This window comes from Microtus ochrogaster, chromosome 5 (assembly GCF_000317375.1).
Source record: "Microtus ochrogaster isolate Prairie Vole_2 chromosome 5, MicOch1.0, whole genome shotgun sequence".
In the NCBI taxonomy this organism is placed as follows: Eukaryota; Metazoa; Chordata; class Mammalia; order Rodentia; family Cricetidae; genus Microtus; species Microtus ochrogaster.
Genome location: NC_022012.1, coordinates 92,802,294 through 92,817,928, shown reverse-complemented (window position 1 = coordinate 92,817,928; position 15,635 = coordinate 92,802,294). Strand labels below are relative to the sequence as shown.

The following is a 15,635-nucleotide window of genomic DNA, read 5'->3' as shown; positions in this document are numbered from 1 at the left end:
AGCCACCTCTAGGAGAGCAGCCGGTACTCTCCCCAGTGAGCCACCTCTAGGAGAGCAGCCGGTATTCTCCCCAGTGAGCCACCTCTAGGAGGGCAGCTGGTACTCACACCAATGAGCCATCTCTCCAGCGCCTGTTTTTATTTCTGCTTTATGCATCTTTGTTAGTTGTGCAAGACCCTGTCTCAAACCTGAAACAAGGGCTGGGGGAGACAGCCCAGTCAGTCAGTAAAAGACATGCAAACCAAAAGATCCATGTTCAATACCCAGAACTTGTTACTCAATAAAAATAAACTCAGGAATCCCAGCATGGAGGAGGCAGAACAGAGCTACGTAATAGGAACGGTCTTCTTTTTAAAAATACCACCCTGTCTCCTTAGGAGAAAGGGCTGCATATTTAAATTAACAGATAAGCAATGCAAAATAAAAATAAGAGTTTATTCTATATAGTGCCCACAACCAGCCATGTGAAATAGCATTGATGTGTAGCTTGTAGTTACCGGGCTTGCTGAAGCCCTTTCTCTTCCCACTTTGGAGGGAAATACTCCCAAGACTGCCTTTTCCCCCCCCAAATCAAGTGTGGCAGCTACTCGGGGAGAACTGTAATTGGGGTAAGTAATTGGTCAGAAATTCCAGCCTGGGATGTCTTAGGACAGGGTCGCGTATACCCGTGAGAGCGGTGGGAAACCGCATGCCATGAGGACAGCAGAAAGGCAGCCCCGGGCAGCGGACTGGCTGAGAGCAGAGCAGTGAGACCGAGACCACACACAAGGATGATGGCACACCAAGTAGCAGCCCCAGGACCAGAGCCCCAAGGGGGAACTCCACGATGAGAAGAGCTACCCTTCTAGTGACTTCTGCGTGTCTTCATGCTTCAGGTTCTGCCTACATGACAAGGCCAGGCATCCTTGGGGCTGCAGTTTTCTTAGGCTAGGGCTATGGCTCAGGTGGTAGAATACTTGCCTTGCATGCATGAAGCCTGAGGGTTCCAGCTCATAAACTGGGTGTATTGATTCATAGCTGTAATTGCAGCGCTCAGGAGCTCAGGAGTAGATCAGAAGTTCAAGGTCATTCTTGGCTACGTAGTGAGCTGGAGGCTAGCATGAGCTACACGAGACTCTGTACTATCATCTTCCCCACTCAGTGCTACATCCTACCAGCCAGGGAGCTTAATGCTTATGGGATTGCTAAAAGAAGTGTCAGTGATTTGAGACAGGGCTGGACTTACAAAGGACCTATAGGATGGCGTGGGTGAGATGTCCCAGTCAGAGCCTTCATGGGCGCCTTGCTAGGAGAATAGTGAGGGAGAGAAAATGGAAGCCGGGCCCTGTGGTCAGTTCTTCCATGTTAAATTATTATGTTCCTGATTTCCTCTGGAGTGATGGAGCGAAGTCTCTGAACGTGATGTGACTGCCTGTGTCTCCTTGATTCCCAGTGGATCAGCAATCAGGTGGGGAAGGGTTGCAGGGGCAACTCTCACAGGCAGTGCTCTGATGGGAGCCAGCAGCTGAGAGGCACGTGACCTTGGTGTGTAACCATGGAGCAGGTCCTGGTGGCAGCCACTTTGCTCACATTGTCCGATGTCATTCTGGTGGGTTACAGGCAGTCTCAGGCTTGGAAGGCTCAATCCGAATCCACTGCTTGTTCGAAGGCATTCTCAGAGCGTCCCTTTGTCCTGAATGCTAAACACAGATACAGAAGAAACGCCAGGCACAGCAAGGCGATGGCCGTGAAGAAGGCCAGAATGCCCATAAAGACAGGGGGCTGAATCGGCAGACGGATCAGGGTACTTCCAGCTGGGATCTGGTTGGTCAAGCTGAGCATGTATCCTAGGGACCAGGAGATGCTGCTGTTCCCCACCTGCAGAGGAGAGCAGATGGCTCAGTTCCCAGGCAGAGTTGTAGGCTGGTCCCAGCCCACACAAGGTCATTGTAAACAGAGACTGTTTCTTCATTCCCCAGCCACCCAGACCCAAATAATCACACAAAACTATATTAATTACAACACTGTTTGGCCAATACCTCAGGCATATTCCTAGCTAGCTCTTACATCTTAAATTAACCCATTTCTATTAATCTGTGTATCACCATGAGGTTGTGGCCTACAAGTAAGGTTCCAGTATCTTTTTCCTTCAGCAGCTACATGGTGTCTCCCTGACTCGGCCTTCTTTCTCCCTGCATTCAGTTAGTCCCTCTCTCCCCTCCCCCAGCTCTATTCTGCCCTTCCATAGGCCAAAGTAGCTTCTTTATTAACCAATGGTAATAAAACATATTCACAGCATACAGAGGGAAATGCCACATCAGGACACCCTGAAGAGAAGGTCAAAGGGTTTGCTATGTTCTGATACTGCACCATAACCACAAAGAATCTGGTTCCCCCTTCAGTACGATGATCAGAAAACTGAGTTCCCTACAAGCCCAGCTAAGCGGAGGCACCATCCCAGCAGCGAAAGCATTGCTATTGTGAAGGGTGACCGGCCTGTTTGTGCTTAAGGAAAGGGTTAGAAGGTCTTGACCCAACCCAAGATTGGGTCCTAGAAACAGTGTGTAGCCCAAATGGGAAGCCCACTGTGTTCATGTCTTCTGATAGGTACCCCTTCCCTCCTCTCTCCTTTCCTTCCCTCCTCTCTCCTCCCCTTCCCTCCTCTCTCCTCCTCTTCCCTCCTCTCCCCTTCCCTTCCCTCCTCCTCTTCTCTCCCCTTCCCTTCCCTCCTCTCCCCTTCCCTTTTCCTGTCCCTATTCTAAAACTGTGTCATTATGTAATTCTGCCTGTCCTGGCACTCACTCTGTAGACCAGGCTGGCCTTGAACTCACAGAGATCAGTCTGTCTTTGCCTCTAGAGTACTGGGATTTAAGGCATGTGCCACCACATCTGGCCTTGCATCTGCTTTTTAACTATCATATTTCAAGGCTGTCTTTTTAGACATCTCCATATTTTGAATTTGCAATCTATAGTGAATCAAATTTACCATCTGTACTCTTCATCTCAAATGACGCTCTTCTTCAAAATTGTTGGCCCAGCTATTAAATGACAGCGCTGGCTTCTTCCATGGCAGTGTTTGCTTGTTATTTATTCATATCACACTTTTGCTTAGTGTCCTGTGCGTGCGTGCGTGTGTGTGCGTGTGTGTATGCATGCATGTGTGTGTGTGCGTGTGTGTGCGTGCGTGTGTGTCTTCGTGGGAGTGCATGCATGCCACAGCATGCATGTAGAAATCTCATGACAACTTTCAGGGGTGGGTTCTCCCCTTCCACAATGTGGATCTGAGAACGGGACTCCATCAGGCCCAGGTGCTTTTACCCACTGAGCCATTTCACTGGCCCCTGGCTTGACATTAAGAAAACTTTTTATTAAACTTCCAATTTGTATATTACTCTTTTTAACTTTTCATTTGTATATTAGCATGGGACAGGATCTTCTTCTTCTTCTTCCTCCTCCTCTTCCTCCTCCTCCTCCTCCTCCTCCTCCTTCTTCTTCTTCTTCTTCAAGTCTCAAGTAGTTCAGGCTGGCCTTGAACTCCTTCCTGCTTCACCTCTGCTTTTCAAGTGCCAGGATCACAGCTCACAGGCTCACAAGGTCACAAGTTCATGGGATCACAGTGTTACTGGGATCAGAGTGTTACTTTTCTTCCTAAAAATTGCTCATTCTTGCTTTTTTCTATAACTTTGTAGTATCTCCTTCCTATTTGACTACTGTCTTTAAACTGTATTCAGTGCTTGTGTAGAAAATCTCCTTGTCTGTGTACACCCTTTTTGTCTTGTTTTGTTTTTGTTTTTTGAGACAGGGTTTTTCTGTGTAGCCCTGGCCATTCTGGAACTCACTTTGTAAACTAGTCTGGCCTCGAACTCACAGGGAGCCTGCCTCTGCCTCCCAAGTACTGGAATGAAAGGCGTGTGCCACTGCCACCTGATTGCTTACATTCTTATTACCTCTCTCTCTCTCTCTCTCTCTCTCTCTCTCTCTCTCTCTCTCTCTCTCACACACACACACACACACACACACACACTAGCACTCAGGAGGAAGAGACAGACTGATTTCTGGGAGTTCAAAGCCTGCTTAGCCTACATGAGTTCCAAGCAAGCCAAAGTGACATAGGGAGTTCCTAAACTGTAAATAGATAACCACTTGGCCAGGAGCAAATTCTTTACCATTAAAGAAAACTAAAATTTAAAAATTTTGCAGTGTCAGGAAAGTAAAATTTAAAAATTTTACAGTGTGTGTCTGTGTGTTTGTGTGTGTATCTGTATGTATGTATGTATGTGTCTGTGTATGTATGTGTGTCTATGTGAGTCTGTGTGTGTATGTATGTGTCTGTCTATGTATGTATGTCTGTGTGTGTATGTATGTGTCTCTGTGTGTGTGTGCATGTGTGTGTGTGTGTGTGTGTATGTGAACATAATACATGCGGCAGCACCTATGTGGCGGTCAGAGGACAACAAGCAGGAGCTGTCTTCTTCTCCAGTGTGTGTTTTGGGGACTGAATCAGGTCACTGGGAAGGGCCCTCACCAGCTGAGCCATCTGGCCAGTCCCAGGAAGGAAATTTAAACCCAGAGCGTCTCCTCGGTGCAGAGATATTCTCCATTCCTGCAGTATGCTTGGCAGATGCCTGCACTTGCTAGGAGAGGGCTTGGCACATCCCCACACCTCCAGACAGCCTCATTGTTTTGTTTTGTTTTTTTTTAGATGACTCAATTTTACTTACATGAAAATAGACAGCCCCAAGCTTAATTCGGAATATTGATTGGATTAATCCAATTTTACCAAAGCTGGAACTGAACAGCATGGCTCCAGACATCCTGTAGCCTTTGCTCCAGCCATTTCTGAACTGAGAACATTCTATCAGAACCGGGAATACAGCAGTGGCCAACCAGATTCACAGGCAAGCTCTGCCCGAAGCAGCTGTCCCTCTGCTTCCTAAACATCTTAGGTCTAGGCAATATCTATCTATCTATCTGGCTATCATCTGTCTGTCCGAGTGCCTAATTATCTGTCCATCTCTTTCTGGTATCTATCTTCCATCTATCTATCATCATTTAATCTATTACCTACCACCCACTCATCCAGCACATCAATCTACCATCAATATATCATCTATCTAATCTACCTATCGTCTATATAATCACCTATCATCTGCTATACCATCTATCTATTACTGAGACAAGAAGACCCTCCCCATCCCTCAGTTTAGTCTGTAATCACAGTGACCTCAGGTTCTCTTAAAGAGAAAATTTTCATTTAATGAGAAGGAGCTAATGTGAACCCCTCACGCTCTCAACACCATATCTTACCTTGTCATTTGTATAACATGGAGAGTACTTAATTATCATGTTATAAAACAAATTATAAGCCAGGAGAGATGGTGTACATCCTTAATCCTAGTACTTATATAGTGAGCTCCAGGCCAGCCAGGGCTACATAGTGAGCTCTGGGCTAGCCTGGGCTACATAGTGAGCTCGGGGCCAGCCTGGGCTACATAGTGAGCTCCTGGCCAGCCTGGGCTACATAGTGAGCTCCTGGTCAGCCTGTGCTACATAGTGAGACCATGTCTGCAAGAAGAAAAGAAAAAAAAAAAGAAAAGAAAAACGTGAACTCAGTAGTGACTACACTCCACTCTGAGCTGAAGGCTGGCATCTCTCATGCCCAGACTCCCCCCTCCTTGGGCACCCACCCATTGGCCCTCAATTCTAATCTTCTCATCTGCAGCAATCTCCTGAGAACAACGGCTTTAAATTCTGTCACCTCTTTTCCTGGGGTGTTCACAGGCAATCAGCAAGATTTGGTCATCCTTTAACCTTTGACCTCTCCTCTACATCCACGCATATAAACCTTTCTATGGCAAGGAAAACAAGAAACCAGTATGTGCTTTGACTTACTTCCTTCTCAAAACGTATCTGAGGCCAAGTCTCCTCCGTGAATTTGTATCCGTTCACGAGCAGGTGGTAGATATAGTGGGCTGAGAAGCAGTAGGACCGGGCATACACCTCATCAAATCTGGGAAGCATGGACGGGAGCTGGAAAGGAGATAGAGGCATCTGAGAGGGGGGCAGGCAGGGGAACCCACAAACGTGCACTTGGGAGCACCTGAGGGTGACAGCAGTGTCTCAGAACCCATCCCTCAGAATGTCAAGATGAAAATGACAGGTAACATACATACACGTACACACACACATACATACACACACACACATACACACACAATTGCATAAGACCCGAAGTAACTGCCCAGCGTTGCTTACAATCCAGGTCATGGAGATTGCCCACACCAAGGCTGCTTTGACCTGGCCTGCTTTTTCTCTTTCATTTATCTATTTTCAGGTAGGGTCTCATAGCATGTGCTAACCCTGAACACATAATGGACACACACATATACACACATATGGATACACATGCTTTCCTATATCACACGTACATTTCGGAACATGGTCCAAGAATAGAGTCGCGTGAAGGGAATTCTGAGAGCTCGTAAGAAGACACCAAGAAAACAAGACAAGAGTCTTGTGACCTCAGTTTCTCCAGAACAGAACTGTTCTTGGAAAGTGTTTCTGTGCCCCTCCCAGGTGTAGGAGTGAGATCACTTCAGGTTACTTGTCACAAACGGCTGTTGTTGTTTATCTGCCTCTTTGGGAAGACATGCTTTGCCACGTGTGGCTTGTCTTTGTGATTGCACACTTCACTCAGGTGACTCTTCTTAACCCCCGGCACATAAACTGTCTGATGCTCTGAATAAAGTTGGCTACTGCATGGGACTTTCGTCCACCTGACTTATCAGCTCCATTCTCTCAGGTCCCACCACCTCTAGGGGGTAATCACACGCATGTACACAAAGATACACATACGTAAATATATGTACTAATACATGTTTACACACACACATATACAATGTTCAGCTCTATTGTCTATTCAACGCTCACTCACCCTCTCTTTTTGAATACTGACCTCGATCCAGGCGTGTCTGCAGAAGTCCCAGCTGCTGCTGTTGAAGGACGTAAGGGAGAAGCTTCCGGAGAGGTTTAGTGCGCTGGCTGTGTAATAGAACCCTGCAAATGCCTGTGAGCAGGACAGAGGCAGTGAGTTTGCCAAGTATCTAGGGGGTGGGGAATAAAGACAACAGGACAGAGAAAGGAAAAGGATGGGGGAGGGGCACTCCCCTGGGGGTGCAGAGCCCGCCCCCCCACCTGCCATCCGGCCCTCGGTCTCACCACAAATGGCCCTTGAACCTTGGGCTGATAAATGCCATCAAAGGAACAAGCCTCTTGCTCCTGGCAAGCTTTGAAGTCAAACACAGATGCCACCTTCTCCCTGCACAGCCATGGGTCTCCAGTTCCCGTGAAGGTGACAATATCATAGGGGTTGTAGTTGTCCGGCCTCTGCTTCTCAGTGCACAGGCTGCCGAACACATGGCCCAAGTCAAAGGAGGTGCTGTAACCCCGCGGGTAGCAGGGGTTGCTGATGTTCGTTTCAGTGGGAGAGCTCTGGAGGCAAGACAGGGAGGTGTGAGATGGGACAGTTTCCTTCTAGAAGATTCTCCCCGCCACTACCCTGCAATGCCCAAAGAGAGGATGAGAGCCGCCACTTCACAGCGTGCACCACTGCCCGGGGGAGCAGGAGTCCTAAGAACCCTGCCCAAGGGCATTTTCAGATAACTTGGTATATACATGTATAAAAGAGGCAGACAAAAAAGCATTGGCTGTTTATAAAAACCATAAAGCCGGGCGGTGGTGGCGCACGCCTTTAATCCCAGCACTTGGGAGGCAGAGGCAGGCGGATCTCTGTGAGTTCGAGACCAGCCTGGTCTACAGAGCTAGTTCCAGGACAGGCTCCAAAGCCACAGAGAAACCCTGTTTCGAAAAACCAAAAAAATAAAAAATAAATAAATAAATAAAAATAAATAAATAAATAAATAAATAAAAATAAAAACCATAAAGATTGATTTAATCAAAACAATATGGGAGGGTAGGGAGATAGATGGCTTAGTCAGTAAAGTGCTTGCTGCTCAAGGAAGAGAACCTGGGTGTGTGTGTGTGTGTGTGTGTGTGTGTGTGTGTGTGTGTACTCACAGGTACATTTGTGCACCACCTGTGGAGGCCAGAGATCAATATTAGGTGTTGTTCCTCCAGTGTCCACTTGTTTGTTTTAGTTAAATTATTATTATTATTATTATTAATTATTATTATTGAGAAAGGGTCTCACTGTGAAGCCCTGGTTTGCTTGGAATCACCAGGCTGGCCTCAAATTCATAGATTCACCTGCCTCTGCCTCATGAATGCTCAGATCAAAAGCATGTGCCACTCCACCTAACCTTTGTAAGCATTTATTTTATTTGTGCGTGTGTTTGTGTGTGTGCACAAAGCACATGTGAGCATTTGGGTGCTCACAGACCATAAGAGAGTGCTAGATCCCCCGGAACTGGAGTTGTAGGTTGCCTTGAGCCGCCACGTGGGTGCTAAGAACTAAACTCCTGCCTTCTGAAAGAGCAGCGAGTGCTCTTAACTGTGGCGCCATCTCTCACTCCACACCTTGATTTTGGAACCGGTTCCCTCACTAGCCCAGAGCTGACCCAGTAGGATGGACTGGCAGGGCAGCGAACCGAGGGATCTGCCCGCCTCTGCCTCTGCAGCATCCACAGTAGAGCACACATGACCATGTCTGGCCGGCCTGGAACTCACAGTGTACACTAGGCTAGCCTCAAACTCACAGAGATCCTCCTGCCTCTACTTCAACAGCCTGGGATTAAAGGTGTGCAGCCAGCCATGCATGTGCAGGGAATCAAACTCCTGTCCTTAAGTCTGCCCAGCAGGCATTTTCCCAACTGAGCTACGGCTGCAGTCAGGATCCTCCTTAGTTTTTCTCACTCCTGTTTGCTGGAAGCAGTTAACACAACTGAGGGGGGAAGAGAGAGGGGAGGGAGAAAGAGATCCGGGATGATGTGAGGCTACGATGCTATTTCTATCCACTTTGCAGACTGGAGTGAGGATGGACACTCAGGGCAGGACCCCTCCCCTGGCTCAGACCCTCAGCACCTGCAGAAGCATCGCCAGGAACTTCTTCTCTGCTTCATTGCGGCCGTAACACTGGAAACTGTGTGTGTAGAGCGTGTACGTGTAGCCGTACAAGGACACCTGCACAGTGTCGCTGGTGTTCGGCTCCATCTTCTCTCCTGACACGAAGGATATCTGGGTGGAGGCGCCGCCCAAATCCAGGGCTCCTGTGGTGTCTACTCCGTGTGGGTGAACCCACAAGTGCCACAGGTTCTTCTGCATAATGGGGAAAAAGAAATGAGAGAAAGACCAAAGACACCATCTCCACTCGCCGGGGCTCTCCACCCAAGTTCCAAGTCCTACTGATAGGCAGGGACAGAGCCCAGGGCTGGTTCTCTCTTAGGTTAGGGATTATAAACTGAATTGGTAACACAAATGCCTGCAGCTCACGAGCTGTGTGTGACGTACACAGGCAGGGAGGGAACAAAGCAGAGGGGGCCTACTTGTTTGCTGCCCTGCTAGGAGCTCCCGGCTCGCCTGTTACTGAGTCTAAGGCCTCTGACGCCAGGAGGGGCTACATGGGTAGGGTTTCATGTGAGAGTTCCAAATATTAATCATGACAATTATTTTGAAAATTCAAAATATATTTGTGGGGGAGTCAGAGGTCTAGGCCGGGGTGTGGTCTGCATGTCCTCTGCGGGGGGGGGGGGGACTGTGAGGAGACCAGGGACATGAGTGAAGACTCCTTCTCTCTGGGGACACTGGACAAAGATTGAGGACGCTAATTTCCAGGCAGTCATGATCCTCTTGGAAGGGTCATCCTCACGCTGCTCTTCTAAACGAGCCCAGGGTTAAATTTAAATCCCTCCCAAATTTCTTATGGAAGAGCAAAGCCATGCGATTCTTGCCTGGTCCATGCATTTGGTCCAGTACGTAACTGTCCTTCCTTAGCTGCTGTCCCCAGGGCTCCCCAGTGCACTGCATGGAAGGAATGCCCCCTGAGCAAGGACCCCCACCTCAGCTGTCACCCCCAGGGATGGGATACATTGTGAGCTTAGAAACCATGCACTTCTTCCACACACCTCCAGGAAGTTTCCCATTATATAGTTGGCTGTAATCCATCCATACACCCCTTCCTCTTGCCCAGAAATGATTTGAGCACCCCTAAAATCAAAAGGCTGGGACTCGAAGTAGCTTTGGATGCTCTCGAGGACTTCGTGAGCTGCTGTCTCGTTCTGCAACCTACGCAAGGCAAAGAACACAAGAGACTGAGCGCTGCCAAGCCAAGGTGGGCTTACAGCCTCCTCCCAGCCGTCCGCAGATCTCCCAGGGTGGCTGGGAAGGGGGAATGCATGTCTTTACCTGTCAGACTGCCAGGTGGAAGCCCGTTTGTCATCCCCTTCCCCGCCCCTCTAGTCCTTCCACCAGGAGGTGAGTAATCAGAAAGACCTCTTATTGGTTTTGCTCTAGCAGGGAACATTAAGACTGGAGAGGACATAATAGTGACCTTTTTTTTGGGGGGGGGGGTAGCATAGAAAGGAGCCTCATTTGGCTAAAAACAGAAAGTTTAGGACATAAGGGGAAGGGAGAGGGCCCAACCATTGGATTCCTTGAATTTCACACGAGGTCCCTGACCAGAAAAACACCAGATGTGACCCTCAGAGCAGGTTACCCAGGCACCACGTCGCCAGAGCTCCTTTCTGCCATGTTATTCTGTAGAGCAGTGGTTCTCAACCTGTGGGTCGCGACCCCACTGGGGGCCGAACAACCCTTTCACAGGGGCCACATATCAGATGCCCTGCATATCAGATATTTACATCATGATTCACAGCGGCAGCAAAGTTAGAGTTATGAAGCAGCAACGAAAATAATTTTACAGTCGGAGGTCACCGCAACATGAGGAACTGTATTAAAGGCCGCAGCGTGAGAAAGGTTGCGCGTCACTGCTCTAGAGAAATCTCACGTGGAGACAATTCTCCCTTTGTTTGTGGGGAAAGGAAGCTGGGGTGCTTGCTTGCTCAGTGAGGGAAGGAGGAAAAGGCCCTGGTTGCAGAGGCAATGGTAAGGATAAAGAAACATCCAGAAAAGTCTGATCCAGCAGCAAATGCTCTGGGCTTCTTTACATGACGGTGTTCAAGCGCTCGGTGCCTGGGCTTGCCTGGTCCTTTCTCCTGCTGGGTTCATGAACAAGGCACCATACTTCCAAAACCCTGAGAAGCCCGGGCCCTGGACAAACTATATTTCCATTGTTGTTCTGGAATTATTTTAAAAATTCTGTTTTTAGGCCAAAGCAACACTAGAGTAAAGAAATGGAGAGGGCGGGAGAGGCCCCTCACTGGCAGAGCGCTTGCCCAGCAAGACTGGAGACAGACCTCACTTGCCTAGCAAGGTCCTTGGGTTCAATGCACTGCACAGGAAGACAAAACAAAACAAAAAAAGAATAAAAAAGAGAAAAGACATTAGACTTGGCATGGTGGATCACACCTATAATCTGTGGAGGCAGGACAATGGCTTTAAGTTCATGGACAGCCTGGGCTACCTAGCAAGTTGCAGGCTAACCTGGTCAACAGAGTGAAACCCCCATCTTAACAAAACAAAGACACAAAAGATATCTCCCTGGGATCAATGTCCTCTTCTACAGATTCAGCAGGAACAGAGTGGAGAGAACGAGACATTTGTTCCTTAAAAATCCCAAAGACTTTGACCTGGGTGAGGGGTAGACATTGCATTGTCTTGCAAAGTTCGGGAACATTCTGTACAGAGGCAGAGCCAACGTGGCTAAGGGCTGAACTTACCACAGAATTTAACTGACTGTTTACCCATGGCCCAAACAACTATTCTGCAAGGAAGTACAGGATCCCCCGTGACCAGATGTCACGTCAGTCTGATCTTTTCTAGCCGTCTTGGTGAAATCACCACAGAGAAGGAATCCATTTTAGAAGCATTTCTTACTCACTGTGAAAACAATGGCTAAAGGTTTCCCAGCGACCAATGCCTAAATTTATACCAGAATATGGGCTTTTTTTCTCCTCTGGGGCTTGCTCCCAGAAACAGAGTAACATGAACTCTTTGTGTGGCGTTGGTCCTTACCTCAGCAAGCGCATCCCAGCCGTGGCTCCCAGGTAAATGCGGGTGGACCCATGGAGGGACTCTGGCACCTGCTCCTTGACCTTTAGCATACAGTCATCAAAGGCCTTGGGGGCCTCCTGGGGATTATTCTCATAGCTGGAAATTCCAGAGCCTGAGGAGCAAGTGGTCAGAACTCACTAGTCTTCCTTAGAACAAACAACAGTAAAAGACTTCTAAATAAAATGTCGGGGGGTCGGGGGGGCGGGGACACACACAGTTTGGCCTTAAAGCACTTGCAAGGTTCTGTCCTCCAGAACCCAAGTAAAGAGCTAGGAGTGGTGTGCGCTTGTAATTCCAGCTTTGAGGGGGTGGGGCAGAGACAGTAGAGTCCCTGGGGCTCCCTGGCCAGCTTCCTAGCTTAGCTTACAGAGACAGAGACAGAGAGAGACACACACACACAGAAAGAGAGAGAGAGAAAGAGAGAGAGAGAGACCCCAAGGTGGTGGGGGTGGGTGGTACTAGCGACCGACAGCCGAGGAAGTCCCCTGGCTGCCATAGGCATGCATACACACACGCACACCTATACACCCTCACACGCTAGCTGTCCATGGGTGGAAGGAGTTCTTGACAGCCTGGATGCCATCTGTGACTTGGGGCCAAGATGGAGTCATGGAAACCTCAGAGCACCCGGGGATGAACCGTCTCTCCTTTGATCAGTGTTTCCTCAGGAATCCATACACACTCTGAGGGATCAGAAACCACAAACTCCAGCTGAAATTACATAGTGGAAGTTTGGCAAGTGTCACGCCCTGGAGGACACGTGGCTTCTCCAGCACTAATTTGGGTTTCTGTTTTCTCAGAGTGGTGGCCAGGCTCGGGGGTTGGTGAACCCAAGCACATTCCAGCGGTCTAGACCCTCAGGATGTCCTCAGTGGGTATCAATCCCTGCCTCGGTTGGTGGTCTCCATTTAAATGTCCAGTTCTGCTATGGGGGAGCCACCCTGCATGACCTGGTTGCCAGCGTACTTGTGTGTGTGTGATGTCTGTCTGTGTGTTTGCACTACTGTGTGTGTTCCTCTCCTCCAGCCCTGCCCACCCTTCAAGCATGTACCACCTGGCTTTCTCACATCCTCCCACGCAAACTGGGAGCTGAAAAATCTGCACAAGAAAAGGTTGAACCTTAGCCGGGTGGTGGTGGTTCACGCCTTTAATCCCAGCACTCGGGAGGCAGAGGCAGGTGGATATCTATGAGTTTGAGGCCAGCCTGGTCTACAAGAGCGAGTTCCAGGACAGGCACCAAAGCTACAGAGAAACCCTGTCTCGAAAAAGAAAAAGAAAAAAGAAAAGGTTGAACCTTGGCTCACTGCTCTCGCACGCTGTGCAGAGGCAGGCCCTTCCTTTCTCATACACAAGTTTTCATGGTTCCCACCATCACCCAGAAGAGCACTGAAGGGGAAATCTCAGACCATTCACTGCCCCAACATCCTGTCAGGCGGAGGGCTGAGGTGAAAGGTTCCAGACCAAGCTGGCTCCACAGATGGGCAGCAACAGGGCACTTCCCGCTCTCCTGACCCCAGCCCAGGCCTCCTGTCCCCTTTACCTTTCACACTGCATTTGAAGGTCTGGCTGACCACTCCTGTGTTATTCTCCTTTTCTGCTGGCCACTGATAGACGTAGATGGTGGTTCTGGAAGAGCCAGCATCCAGCACGATCCCATACTGAAGGGAAAAGGAAAAGAGCTGGACCCTTCATGTCATTGTGGATCACTGAGAATCTTGGATGGCATTCTAATTTATTCTTGGAGAAATGCACACATGCATAAAATTATTTCGGTTGTATCAACTCCCAATTCCCTCTCCAACTCTTCCCCCATCATCCCCCCACCCCAATGTTGTCTTTTCATAGCCCCTGGCTCTCACAGTCTTTCCACCCCGCCTTCTGCAATGATTCCCGAGCTACGTCGGGAGGGGATTTGATACAGATGTTCTCGTCTAGAACCGAGAACTCTGTGGTTACTATCCTCTGCACTCTGACCAGCTCTGGACCTCTGTATTAATAGCTGTCTACCACAAAAAGAAGTTTCCCAGACAAGGATGGAGAGCTGTGCTGACCTATGACCGTAGATGTATTTAGAAGGCAGCTTGATACTGTGTCTGGTTAGCCAAACAGCAGAAGGGGGCACCTGGCTCTCTAAATAAATGCACATGCTTCCTTTAGGTAGGGACAGATCAAGAAGAGAGAACTCTTTGTCCCCAGACCAGCTGTAGCTCCCTGGACTCTGGGGAAGGATGAAATGGGTAAGTCCAGATCTCTAAGAAGAGGCACAGCAACCTCCCCAGGTAATTCTAATGCATAGATGACTTTGAGAACCGAATCTGAAGGAGCTGGTGAGCAGCAGGTGAGAACCCGGATCCCCACTTCGTCCAGACCCCAGGGATAACACTGGGATCTCAGCAAATGCCCAGGTTTACTGTGGAGATAAACAACTGAAAGAAATCGTGGAAAGACACCATAGGGTCCCACAAGGAAGAGCCATGCTAGGATTCCCATCAGCCCTCCGAAGGAGAAGTGTTCACGATTAAGGGCAGAAGTGCAATGCAATATTGTCAGCTGCTCCCCTGTGGTATCATGGAGGTGACAAGTGTGCAGGCAGGGGTTGCCAGGCAGAGCCAGGGTTGTCCAGCATTCCTGGACTGGTCAGCTCAGCTCGGGGCAGGCACCAGGGAGCTATACCTGCAAACCCAGCCCAGCTCAACCCTGAACCAAACAGGAGTATCAAAGGATGCATGTTAGGCGTGGAATTAGGGATGCTAACCCAAGGCCAGAGACACCTGGGGACACCCCGGGGCTTCAGGAGGCTTCAGGTGGTGACCTTCTGAATTCCTCTGCTTTCAATCTATCTTTGCTTGACATATGGGATTAAGAAGCTGGGTCCCAGACAGGATGGTCTAAACGGGTTCCCCAGTCTCACAATGCGGGGAGGCAATTCACCTCCCTGGGTCATCTTAGGTGACTTACTGCAGAGGTAAACAGGAGGCCATATGCCCAGTGCTAAGTGGCTGCTTGTTTTTAATAGGCCATGATTGCTGAGTATGGTAGTGTTGTCCATAATCTAATGAACTGGGGAAGTTGAGGCAGGAGGGTCAGGAGTTCAATGTCATCCGAGGCTACCCAACAGGCATGAGGCCAACCTGGCTACACGAGACCACATAAAAAATAAAATGATTACTCTTGGTCATGTGTGGTAATCTCAGTATCTGGACGCTGCACACCCTAGGCTAGCCTGGTCACAGAGTGAGACTTGTCTACAAAAGGGGGTCATGAGACAGAAGGAAGGTGGGGAAGTTTTTTCTGGACAAACCCAATGACCTGAGTCTGTTCCCTGGGAGACAAGTTGTTCAGAAGGAGAAAACTACTCCACGTGTGTGCCAGGACGTACACGTGCACCCCCATCTCTCTCTCCACACACACACACACACACACACACACACACACACACACACTCCACATGTGTGCCAGGACGTACATGTGCACACCCCCATCTCTCTCTCTCTCTCTCTCTCTCTCTCTCTCTCTCTCTCTCTCTCTCT

At 49.0% G+C, this 15,635-nt stretch overlaps 1 protein-coding gene across 1 annotated transcript in view; it reads right to left on the bottom strand.

Moving 5' to 3' along the window:
• Window positions 1-11: 11 nt before the first annotated feature.
• Window positions 12-15,635, bottom strand: part of Entpd3 (ectonucleoside triphosphate diphosphohydrolase 3) — a 27,851-nt gene continuing 12,227 nt past the window's right edge. Inside the window, exons 4-11 of the mRNA XM_005348117.3 lie at window positions 13,646-13,763; window positions 12,067-12,217; window positions 10,059-10,218; window positions 9,019-9,252; window positions 7,198-7,470; window positions 6,935-7,045; window positions 5,872-6,009; window positions 12-1,857 (exon numbers count right to left, since the gene is read on the bottom strand). Of these exons, the coding sequence (XP_005348174.1) occupies window positions 1,621-1,857; window positions 5,872-6,009; window positions 6,935-7,045; window positions 7,198-7,470; window positions 9,019-9,252; window positions 10,059-10,218; window positions 12,067-12,217; window positions 13,646-13,763 (1,422 nt within the window). The 3' untranslated portion in view covers window positions 12-1,620. The remainder of the gene's footprint in view (window positions 1,858-5,871; window positions 6,010-6,934; window positions 7,046-7,197; window positions 7,471-9,018; window positions 9,253-10,058; window positions 10,219-12,066; window positions 12,218-13,645; window positions 13,764-15,635) is intronic.